At 34.9% G+C, this 12,628-nt stretch overlaps 1 protein-coding gene across 8 annotated transcripts; it reads left to right on the top strand.

The window, feature by feature from the left end:
* Window positions 1–1,028: 1,028 nt before the first annotated feature.
* LOC103705173 (protein PIN-LIKES 3-like) lies at window positions 1,029–12,406 on the top strand. 8 transcript variants are annotated; one of them, XM_039131323.1, is made up of 14 exons: window positions 1,029–1,171; window positions 1,348–1,382; window positions 1,815–1,859; window positions 2,427–2,602; window positions 3,105–3,184; window positions 4,129–4,253; window positions 4,929–5,050; window positions 5,567–5,812; window positions 7,014–7,058; window positions 7,248–7,340; window positions 8,854–8,954; window positions 11,308–11,360; window positions 11,477–11,662; window positions 11,870–12,406. In XM_039131323.1, exons 4-14 carry the CDS (start codon window positions 2,468–2,470, stop codon window positions 11,992–11,994), a joined length of 1,311 nt encoding a protein of 436 aa, XP_038987251.1. In that variant the 5' UTR covers window positions 1,029–1,171; window positions 1,348–1,382; window positions 1,815–1,859; window positions 2,427–2,467; the 3' UTR covers window positions 11,995–12,406. The 8 variants fall into 8 exon arrangements, with proteins under 8 accessions (XP_038987251.1, XP_038987250.1, XP_038987247.1 ...); XM_039131322.1 differs by having other exon boundaries at window positions 1,815–1,957; XM_039131319.1 differs by having other exon boundaries at window positions 1,302–1,382.
* Window positions 12,407–12,628: the final 222 nt, after the last annotated feature.

Here is a 12,628-nt window from a genome sequence, read left to right as displayed (position 1 = left end):
ATTGGTACGTAATTTAAGATTATTTTAATTATTTTTATATTTTTTAATATTAAGTTCTACTTAATGTTAATAGTTTGATTAACAGTTTATTAAGTTATGAGTTAAAACCCAGGATAAAACTAAATTTTAATAGGATAAACGTTAGTTTTTTGAATTATTGAATATAAGTATAATTTACTCCTAATTTTATTTTTTTAATTTATTAAAAAAATATGTTTGGTCCACGAGTAGAATCGAAATCAGAATCAAAATGTGTTAGAATCGATATTGAAATATAACTACATCTTCCAATGTGTTTGGTTCATGATCAAATTAGAACAAAATCAGAATAAAAGTTAAATGTTAAGAAAAAGTAGAAATTAGATTTTAAAGGATTGAAGATTCTATTTTTCTTTGAAATCAAAAGAAAAATAAAACCTTCCCCAAACAAATGGTTTGAATGGTAGCTGCGCTTTTTTTTTTTCATTCTAAAGTCCAACTCTTCTCACCAAATACGCCTTCGTAGTTGGTACGCGTCATAATTTATGTGGCTCCCCCATTGCATTCATTGCTCTTGAAACAGAAGACAAAGTATCTTTAATACTGGTGGGTTTTTATCAGAAGTTCCAATCAATCTATTCATGGGGAACTTCAGCATGTAAAGTTTTCACCGTATATCCCAAGATAACACTAATTAACGGTGCTTGGGAACATGACCGCACCATGGTTAAACCAATAGAATTAATGCCTAGGATCCAATATGCTACCAGATATTTTCCCTGAAGTAGTGCATCGGTGCATTGTCGTACTCCACAGGACCACAGGAGGGGGAGTGCTGTGGAAGAAGGGCCTTCATGCAATTCATGGGGTTGATTTGCCTCTTTGTGGGTATAGAGTTTTATTATATATATATATATATATATATATATATATATATATATATATATATATATATATATATATATATAAATAAAAAGAAAAAGCGACAAAGAATCTAAACCTTGGATTTTCTTATAAAGTGGGCTGCATGCCAACCCATCAACTTTTTCTTATATGATCCCTTCAACTGCCTTCCGTCAAAAGTGACGGAATCTCTGATCTCAGAGACCGCTGCAAAAAATCAGAGAGAGAGCGAGGGGAGATGAGATGAGATGGAGGGAGGCTTTGCCACCCAAGAATTTCTTCAGAAAAGGTAATTGCAGAATGAAGTTTCAAAACATAAAAAGTTGCTCTAGAAAGAATTATTTCTATTCCTTTACTGCTCTCTTTTGTTTTTAGTTGGTTGAATGGAAGCATACTTTGTTTATTTTATTGTGGTACAGCACCGAGATCGCTGAGCAGCATAGATTTTCTGAATTCTATCTGCAGGCAATGAAGGCTTCTTGGTGACAATTGAATCGCTGGTGATCTCTCTTCTCTGTTTTTTTTTTTGCAATGTCGAATTTTAGTTTCCTTAAATGTTTTATCGACCCGAGTCGTGTTTGTGTTCTTTTATGTGAGATTCTCCATTTGTTAGTAATTAGAGATACTAGATGTGAAAAAACAAAGGGAGAAGTTCCAATAGGAGCTTCTTTTGTATTAGAAAGTTTTGGAGATAGTTGATGCAGAGAATCTCCTTTTTTTTTTTAAAAAAAAGAAGAAAACAAGTTGGGATATTCTTTCTACCGCGAGTAATCGTAAATGCTTGATGAGGACAAATCTGTGTAAATGTGTGACAAGTGCAGTTTTATTTTTATACTTTAATTTGTGAGTCTAGTTAAGATTAGAACTTTATAAATTTCTCTCATGATTGTCATTTTAATACAGAGTTCTAATCTGGCATACTTAACATGCAGGTTTCCGACTTTGGATCCCTTATTTGAGATAATAACTTGAGAATTGTAAGTTGTAAAGTGCGGTTTTGAGGTTCAAGTTGGTTCCTGTAAGGGGATAGCGACATACATGGTCAAATACCGGTATCATTATGTAGTATAAACTGGTCAGATGCCGAGAATAATTTGGTGTATATTTCTTGTTTTTTCTAATTTTGAAGGAGTTTTTGTTTGAATAGATTAAAAAAAGGCTTTTTTTTTAAGAAGAAAATGGGCTTCCATAGTCTCTTCATAGTCTATTCATAATCTATTCATAGCATAAGCTGTTTCATAGTCTATTCATGACAGGATTTGTTTAAAGGTTTTAATTGTCTTCCAAGAAGTAGAAATTACCTCTGATATGACTTATGATTTACTGCCAACCCACAAAGTATATGCTTAATGCTTAATGAATGTAGAAAAAGGAAAAACTCCAGTTAAGATCAACGAAAGCCAATTCGAAACTGTTTGGTTTCATTAATTTATGCGGATACTTTCTGACAGAAGGGAGACATGCTCTTATGCTGCAAAGTTTCATTGTTTGAGTGCTTAATATTTTTGCAAAGTAAGATACTGATATGAGATCTTTGTTTACAGAGAGGGGAGGGGAAAAACTGTGCTGATAAGGATACCAAGATATGGGTTTTTTGGAACTCTTTATCACTGCAACGGTGCCGGTTATGAATGTTCTTCTGGTGACTGGTGTTGGATCATTTCTCGCAACAAGTAATGTTGGAATTCTGAGCGAAGATGCAAGAAAGCATTTGAATAATGTAAGTTGTGGTAGTTATTCCAGACTTGTGCTCTTACCGGGGTACTAAACATGCACATTTTTGTTGGCAGAAGCTCTAGTTTTTCTTGCTGTTTGTAAATTCTGTGGTTTGATATAAATAAGACGGTCTTTTTCTCATAAAAAGGAAAAGGCTCGGTTGGACAGATTAAGCGAAAAGAAATCTTTATTTTCTGAAGTGATTTCTTAGTTAGTGAAAGCACAGGAAGCAACATCTGTTTGGACATGCTGCATGCCGGTTCTGCTTCAATTTGGCCACACCATCTCCTTTTCATCAACCACGCTGCTAAATCCCTGTACTTTTGCACCCTACCAATGTTATTCCCATAACATGAGCATGAAAAGAGGATTCCTACAAGCTAGCCCTCACAATTTCTCCCTAATTTATTGTCGAGCGCACTATACACCCCTGTGTTTCCTGTTTTATTAATTAATTTATTATAATTTTTCTCTTAAGATAACTGCTAAACTCTGTTTTCATGCAGGTCGTGTTTTTTGTATTTAATCCAGCTCTTGTGTCAACCAATTTGGCTCGAACAATCACTATGGAGAGCATGGTTTTATTGTAGGTTTTCTATTTATCTTTGCCCCTGTTCCTAATAGCAAAATTGTCATTCAATGTAATTGATGAAACTCCAGCACCCTCCTACTTTCTTTTACCGATACTTCTGCATCTTCTGGTTTTGCCTAATTCTTATTTCTATTTTCTCTCTAAATGATTTCGAGACCATTATAAGCATAAAATATATAAGCCTGCCTTCCATCCTTAAGGATTGGCTTAAATGACCTTTCTTTCTCATTGGTTCTTAAATTAGTCCAAGCCCTCTTAGCAGCAACGCTTCTTGGCATAGATAATGATTACTATAAAGCATAAAGTTTATCCAGATGTCTGTGTGCAACTTCGCTCAGGGTTTTGTTAGTTGCAGTACAAAATATGGCGAAAAAATGTGAATCCCTGGAAACTGAATATGGATACATTTGGATGTATCATTACTTATAGCACTTCTACTAACATGACTGCTACCTTTTCATGGTCAAATAAAGGAGCCTTTACTCTCAGCAATTCTACTTGTTTCTCTTCTATCACAATTGTAATACTCAAGAATAGGCTACATTCTTAATTTCTTATACACCATTTTACATTGCTCCGCTTGCATTTCTATGACATTATCCTTGTATACGTTTGTTATAGCCCCACATCATTGCTTGCCAAATAATCCTTGGACCTCAACGACTGATGTTTTTTTGCTTCAGATAACCACTATGATGCTTGTATTAAATATTCATTTCTGGTTCATTTGGTTGCATATGATCTGAACTTGCATGCTTTTCCATTTGTTTCCTCAAAAGACGCACATTGGAAATATATACTTAGGAGTCAACAACAATGTTATATTTTAGTGAATGGCTAGGACTTGTCTTTTATCTAATTGTTCAGGATATTTCTCTATTTTAAGTCCATCTGGAGAAAAATAGAGAGGTAATAGTCACTTCTGTTCATGCGTGCAGGTGGTTTATGCCAATCAATATCCTTCTCACCTTCATTGTCGGTTCATTATTTGGATGGCTTGTCATCCAAATCACCAGAGCTCCTACCAATTTGAGGGGCCTTATTTTGGGCTGTTGTGCAGCTGGTAATGTAAGATATACATCAGCTGATATATTTCATGTTTATAAATCTGCAGAAATAGCAATAAATTAGGCACTTCCATGGTGAAATGGCTTATCTGACATTTAGACACGAATCTGTGATGCATTATGTATGGTATCTACTTTTTGTAACTTATTCTTCAACCTATAATTCAAATAAACTTGTTGATGGTATTATTCGGACGGTAGTTTGTTAACTATTTTACTTATTAATCATTACGAAGAATTTTCATAGATAATCAGTGTAAACTTAGAGAGGTATTCTTCTTGCTGCTAATATGACTTTTAATTTGTTTTTTTATCAATTTGTTGTTTCATGATCTTAATTGTTAGTTCCCAAAAGATGTCCGGCTTTCCCAACAAAGTGCATAAGGATTCTTTTCTTGGTCAAAGTCTAAAATAAGTTTCCATGACATTCTTGAATATTAATAGTTTGTCCCACCTGTCAGTATACTTGGTATTTCTTGTTCTTGTATTATGGATCTGTTGAATGTATATCGGCAGCTAATCTGCATTATTTAGTGATTCAAGGGAAAGGATCGAGTAATTCTGGCAACAAATCTTTTGAAAAGTATTTAATTTTTGCATGATAAATCTCAATCATTTGGTTCATGATTCCAGCAGAATATTTTTAATAAATTATGAAATTGGTCTAACAGGAAATTTGGGCAATATGCTTCTCATTATTGTCCCTGCTATTTGTAAAGAAAAAGGCAGTCCTTTTGGTGCTTCCGATGTTTGTCATACGTATGGCTTAGCATATGCTTCTCTCTCGATGGCTGTAAGTCTTTTCTTTCTTAAATATCGCTAACTATATAGTTATATTTGGCATTGCACATGCAATACAGTAAATCTTTATCGTTACCAAGAATGAACTACAGATCCACAATCATGTCATGAATCTAGGTTTCAACACATATTGCTCCATGCCATTGCCAGCCATGATATGGGCACTGCATGGGAAGTGCTGCAGTACCGTGTGCATGATGGTCTGTAACAATGGTGCTGTGCACATTACCCTGTTTTTGCAAAATGAGCCTCGGCATGTGTTTGGGGATTTGCCTCTTACGGCACTGCATGGCATTGTATGGGTTGGTATCATACCATGCCATCTTATTGCTGTCACTAGTATGGTATGTGATACTTTAATGCATTGGATCGACCAAAATGATTGTTAATTGTAAATGTGACAAATGATGACTGATTTTTTATCATTTACTGCAATTTTTATCATTTAGGTAATATAGAAAATGAAGAAAAAAAAATCTCAAGTCTGTCTGTGTTTATATGATTGCAGATTGGCGCAATCTTTCTGTGGTCTTATGTCTACAATATTGTGCGGGTATCTTCAGGTGCTGCAAAAGGCAAAATGAATACCAATTTTCACCCTCATAGGATGGAGTTTCCAGAAGGAAGCACAAGGTTATTTCCAGGGAGCTGCACAGATGGGGCAATTACAACTTATAACTGTTCCACATCTAGTCATTATGCAGATGAAAGCACACTTCCTCTATCTAGGTCCAATGAGTCCTCCACTATGAAGGTTGTTCGCAAGTTCTACTCCTTTCTATAGCTCTAATCAGTTTCCAATATTTTTTATTCCTCCATGGTAATAAAAATCAGCTTTATTAGTATAACATTGGCAAATACAATCCCTTATTGCAAATCCCTTATTGTGATATATATTCATTTAAAAATAATTTTTATCAATCTAACTATCTAAGTCAGTACATACATTTTGAACCAAGGTCTGCCGAACCGCCCAGTTCAGGCAGTACCGAACCGACCCAGTGCAAAACCAGATTGTTTCGCTATTTTAATTTGGTTCCGGCCCGTAGCCGGAATTGGTCTTTTTCGGACCGGAACCAACCGGTTCGATGCTGACTTGGTACGAATCGGTCAGTTCGCACCGAGTCAACATAGTTTCAAACTGGGTTGACTGTGGACACTGTGGTATTATTGGCACTGTGGGTCCTAGCCGTACCAGTTTCGGTTTGGTACCGAACTGTACCGACCACCGACCGGTACGGGTCCTGATCTCGGTTCGGCGGTCTTTGTTTTGAACGATCTAAAAATGCTGACTCAGAGTATCGAATAAATTTGTACATTATAACTATAATTACCGAGAAGATGGGAGTGTGCCTTGAAACATTGTGGGCTGAATTATCCACAATTCCACATAGTATTTACTAAAACACGCCTTTCAGGATGTACTTATTGTCCTCAAACTCATGATATTGTAGATTTAAACAACGGAACCAAGAATTTACAAAACCCTCATACTTCATAACTTCATATTGTCGAAATGTCAGAGAGCTTTGCATATACCTTAACAATAGCATTTTTTGTGAAGATTTTAATAAAGTATCATCTTTTCACAACACATATGTTCCAAATAATTTGAAATTATGATGATACATTTTTTCCGCATATCTGCATTTACATATGCAGGTACCCCATTCATTGAACCCAAGGTCAACTTCAAGTAACTTTCAAACAAATTAGTAATGGTTTGGAAGCGTAGTGGCTAAAATATTAACCAAAACAAATAGAAGCTACCTCTCCATCCGGAAAAAAATGCTCTTATTAATCATCACATGAATTTAAAAGTCATTTATTAATGTTCATTATATGCAATCTCAGTGTTATATATGTTGGGGTGAAGTATTCCCTACCGCTACCTCGCTTAAAATTTCTTAGTAGCCTCATAATGTTTTTTACTGCCTCCTAAATTTCTGCACCAGGAGTCAGGACAAAAGAAGAATAGGAAAAAAAAATGGTTGGTAAAGGTATAAAACTGTTCCTTTAGTCTATTCTGTAACTTGTAAAGCCTAGCTATATGTCTTATATCAGTTAGGGCAACAATTGGCTGATTCAAGTGATTGTGTAGCAAGGACCATCCACATGATCTACAATTTCTTCCCTGAGAATTTCTCAGTGCATCACATGTGACTGAACATTTCTGAGATACCTTGCAGGTACCATTTTCAGTCAAAGCTCGAAAATTGCTGTCAACGTTGTTAGGAGTAATTGACTTAAAGAAATTGTTTGCTCCTTCTACTATTGGAGTGGTATGCCGTCATTCATCATATTTCTGCAAAAGCACCATTTTATAAGTTATTGCTCTGATCCATGCTGAATATATGTCGATAAATAAAATTAAGATGTTTTTTGTTTCTTTTTTTTGAAATGCTCTAAATGCAAAACTGTACTTCTACATTGTTAGAAAGAATGATTAGAAGTTGGTCAATATTAGTATGTCTTTAAAGAAACGTAATCACATTTTAATCATGTAATATTATAAATCAAAGGTAGTTGTTCAAGATTTCACTAGGCAAACAACTTTATTAAATGTTACCTGACTCCTCTAATTGAAACAATAAAAGCTCAAATTTTCAGCCTAATATAATGAAATGATTAAATTTCAGTTATATCTAAAATTAATTTATCTTTCTTTGGATGACTAGCATCAAAATACCAACATCATTGTTAAAACAGGATGCTTTCATTGTTGAGACTTGAGACTATACTCAAGACTCAGATTTGGAAGCTCCACCATATTGTGTGAATAGTTCCCTTGACTATATGTCGGTCAGGGATGATGGTTTGAACTTTCAAGTTAGCTGCTCATCCTTAACATAGCCGTTCTTAATCGTGTTATCCCGGGCATGCCACCACGTCCTGCACATTGCGATCTATCAGCTTGAAGAAGAGAATTTTAAAAAAATGTCACACTTCTCTACATCTAAGGAAACTCTTGGCTTTGCTTATCTAGTACTCTGATAGTAAGACACCTTAAACAAGGAAACTCATATCATATAAAATAGTAAGATTTATGAATCTTCGAAGGAATAGATGTTTTCATCTCTTATTGGATATTAAGAATACCTGCAAGAAGGTGGTACAACATCTTGAGCAATTACATATTTGCACAGTGAAGTACGGAGCATCTCTAAGTGTGGACTAAAAGGCAGCAAAGATGGAGCAACAAGTACAAGATTCTTCATATTGTTCATGCTAGATTGATAGCAAGGACTACCAACTTGATCAATGTAGAAAACCAAAACCAACTAAGTGAACATACCGTCACATCATCTCTATTATTCACTACAGAGACAAATCAAATGCCATCATTAAGATGCACAAAAGGGAAAGGAAAAAGGAAAGATCCCAAAGGACTCTTTGGTTCCTGACATCAATATTGTGCAGTTATGACTCAAAAATGTTTCCAGATCATCAAAGGAAGGCAATCTAAGGAGAATACTTTTTATACAAAAAAACAGAAAAAAAGATGGCTGCAAACATTTATTGATAACAACACTTACAATTTTACACCCTGTTAAAAAGCCATGCTTATATAAAAGAATTAGCACTCAGAATGTGGTATTGCAGAGGGCCATCACCAAAGTGCTTTAGCCATGGGTTTACATTATATTTATTTACTAAACTAGGGAACAAGACACTGAAATATCTTTTTTTTATGTGCATGTTTTAAGAGCCTGAGTTTGAATTTGATATACAATTATTAGGTGCATCATCTATTAAAATTTTATGGATACAATCTTTTTCGACTTTCGTCTGTAGATTGTTGGTTTCGTTATTGGAGTCATTCCTCAAATTAGAAAAGCGATGATTGGTGAGGGTGCCCCTCTCCGTGTGATTCAAGAGTCAGCTGCTTTGTTGGGGTACATTCCTTAGGCTGAAATTTTGATTTTACTGCGGTATCCTTTGTACTAGTTTGTAGACTTTGGATTGCTACTCTATGGTTATGAAACTCATGTTACCTGGTAGACATGATGCTCTAAACATGATTCCTTTCAGTGTTTATTACCTAATACCAAAAGAAAAAAAAAAAAGCTTAAGCGCACCTTGCTTGGAAATGCATATAATAGCTGAGTTTTTTTTTTCTTTTTTAAAATGAAAGCATATAATAGCTGTGTTGTAATGACATTTGTCATAGCTGTGTTGCAATGACAATTGTCATTCATGAAATTTTGCACAGATAAGTTGTGAGCCATAAGTTCATACAACTTTGTTGGTCATGTACTACTGATTTGTGGTATTTGGATTGCTACTCTACTCCTATGAAACTCATGTTACATGGTAGACATGATGCTCTAAACAAGATTCCTTTCAGTGTTTACTACCTAATATCAAAAAAAAAAAAAAAGCTTGAGCTCACCTTGCCTTGAAATGCATATAATAGCTGTGCTGGAACAACATTTGTCCGTAAGTTGTGAGCCACAAATTTATACAACTTTATTAGTCACGAATACAAACATATGATAGGTGAAGTTAGTCACACAGGGAATGCTCTCTTTTAATGATCTTATTCTTGACTAGATATATTTAGGTCCCTGCATCAGACTTTGCCTTCTTCATCTAGATTTTCTACAAGTATAGGGAAATCTTGGAAGGTCGCTTCCAGGTTGCATGAGCCTAAGCTGCACAGCCAAGAAAGGTATATGGTAGGTTTCTCTTTTTTTAAATATGCCTTAGGTACAAACTCAGCCCTGATTTGTGAAAATTTCTCAAATTTTAATCCATCACACCCCAATTCTCAAAGCTAGTGCTGTATGGAAGGAATGAGGCTCTCAAACTACAGTTTATGTCTATTTGTTCTGTTGGAAAAAATCTATTGTTAGAAGGCGACACCTTTTTCCATACAAATTCAAGATTTTGGAAGAAAAGATGTTTAAGGCAGACATAAATACATTCATATTTCATACATAACGTATATTATATATATATATATATATATATATGTATATATTTTGTGTGTGTGTGTGTGTATATTTAAATATTTTCTTTTTTTGTAGTTATTGACATGCCACATCACCGAATTAAAGCCTCCTAGGAGTTTCATACTTGAATCAACCTCATATTACAGGAAACATCTGGTCGGCTTAACTTTAAAGTTTAAAGATTACATACTAAGCTGGAGCACGTTTTTCTGAACTTATCAACAGATGCTTCTCCCATTGGAGCAGACAGGTTTTAAATCCTGCAGCGACTATTTTGGTGCAATTTGCATGTGCATATGTACTACCTTTTCGTAAAGAAAGAGAACATGTCTTTTGCCATTTTTTATAGTTCTAGGAATATATGCCACTCTCTCAGAAGTTCTCATGATGTTACTAGGCAAATTAGACAAACTATTAGAATGGTAAGGATGGAATAGTCAACTTAATAGTCCCATCATAAATTAGCCAAACATTTCTCTACAGCTATTTGCTACAATTTTAACTTATGTCATGACATCAATACTAACTGTAGAAGTAGAACAGAGTGAAGTAGAATACGCATGCCTGAGCAATATGGTTAAAATCAATATACTGTTTTTCAAGATTTTTGATATCTAACACTAAAGTCACTGATCATGTTCCATACTAACAGCACTCTCTTTCTGGAATTTAAACTATATGTTCTTGGACTTCTAAACCATCACAAAAAAAAAAAAATCTCAGAAATCAGTTCTGTCGTTGTGGATCTCAACTCTTTATTCCAGGGTAAGCTAGACTTAGAGCTTCTGTGATTTAGATTTTTTCTTTTTTGGAGGGTAAAAGGGAAGAACACCCTTAAAAACAGCCTCAACGAGACCACATTTATGGCAGTTTCATACAATCAGTTTGTAATAACAAAGCCAAACTAAATAATGCATGCATTTGATGGTTCAGATATGTTTGCTAAATTCCACGCATGAACTGCTGGACAGCTCTACAATGTCCTTGTTTTTCTTGGACATGACTAAGTAACAGGATAGCCCACAACCTGATTTGCTTCCATTTACATGTTAACGTTCATTAAAAATAAAGAGCACTCATACAAACATGAATATACATAGTATTTCATTATGACATCAATTGTTCTTCCACTTTATCATACAATGGGAACTGATATATCTTTTTCTTTCCTTCTTTTAAAGGAGGGAACTGCTTTATCTTTTTCATTTTCACTGGCTTTGCAGTAATCATGCCTTTTTTCTTGCTGACTTTTTAAGCTTTCATTTTATTGATCTTTTCCTTTTTTTGCATGAAGTGATGGAGCAATTCCAACACTCACACTGATAATGGGTGGAAATCTTATCAAAGGTACTAGTAATTCAGTATTTATGGAATATGTGCTTCTGTTTCACTTCCATGAGTAGATTGCATTGCTAGAAACCAAAATATAAATGCAAATAAATGCATCTGGTTCATGTTTACAGGCTTGCGAAGTTCAGGCATCCGATTGTCAATTATTATTGGGGTTATAGTTGTTCGGTATATCATGTTGCCCCTAGTAGGCATAGTTGTAATTAAAGTGGCCATTCGTCTGGGCCTGGTGCATTCAGATCCTTTATATCAATTCATTCTTTTGGTGCAATATGCACTTCCACCTGCGATGAACATTGGTAAGAAATGCTTCTGCTAGATGGAATTGTGGTGCAAAATTGATATGATTCATTAGGTTCTGTGATGAGCCATACAATCCTGGGACTTATCAGTCCTTGCTGATAAGTTATTTGTCTAGTGATTTAATTTTTTTCTTCAATATGTGATTCATTAACTAAGTGATAATTTTTCAAAGTTCCTGTATAACCAAAATGCTTGATGGGCAGGTACTATTACTCAATTGTTTGGTGCCGGTGAGAGTGAGTGCTCTGTCATTTTTCTCTGGGCATATGCCCTGGCTTCATTTTCACTCACCCTGTGGTCCACTTTTTTCATGTGGCTCGTATCATGATCAGTTTTAAGTTCAGGACAGGGGATAAAAAGAATAATTCTTGGCAGCATCAAACCCTAAGGATCACACATCAGGCTTCTCATAGCTCCACATATTGATTGTTTTTGTGGGAGGTGTTTTCATGGAACATGGTCTGAAATGAAACCAAACATGAAGCTGGTTCTCAAAAAGAAATCAAATATGAAAGCAAATCTGCGAATACAAAAGTCAGAAAATTGAAAGGAGTGCTAATTCAACTGTAGCCACACCTCCTTCATTGGGCTTTACCACAGTCATATGTATTTTGATTGGAAAATTAATGCCTTACTTTTTTTTTAATTATAAGTTTCTACCATGTGAGTTGAAAAAAAGGAGATTGTTGATTTGGTCCAGACATGAAGAATAGTGGTTATGGAATAGCATTTTCCCCTCATACTTTATTGTTGCCACCATGACAAAAGCTTGTAGAATTTCTTTCAGTATATTCTCCACTTCCATATTAAGATGAAAATTCTGGAGCAGGATACTTTTAATATAACTCCAGTCTTAACATGTAAGAAAGCCATTCCAAGAAAGTTCCATTCCAAGGATTGTGGCCCTTACTGTTTTCTGCTGGTCCAACGGAGGAATTTAATACCTTAAGTACATATGCAAG

This window comes from Phoenix dactylifera, chromosome 11 (assembly GCF_009389715.1).
Source record: "Phoenix dactylifera cultivar Barhee BC4 chromosome 11, palm_55x_up_171113_PBpolish2nd_filt_p, whole genome shotgun sequence".
Classification (NCBI taxonomy): domain Eukaryota; kingdom Viridiplantae; phylum Streptophyta; class Magnoliopsida; order Arecales; family Arecaceae; genus Phoenix; species Phoenix dactylifera.
This window is presented reverse-complemented; position numbering and strand designations above follow the sequence as displayed.

Coding starts and splice junctions, on each gene's coding strand:
- LOC103705173 (XM_039131324.1), top strand. CDS start 2,468: ATGGGTTTTTTGGAACTCTTTATCACTGCAACGGTGCCGGTTATGAAT. Junction 2,603..3,104: donor CAAGAAAGCATTTGAATAAT/GTAAGTTGTGGT, acceptor GTTTTCATGCAG/GTCGTGTTTTTTGTATTTAA. Junction 5,813..7,013: donor ATGAGTCCTCCACTATGAAG/GTTGTTCGCAAG, acceptor TTTCTGCACCAG/GAGTCAGGACAAAAGAAGAA.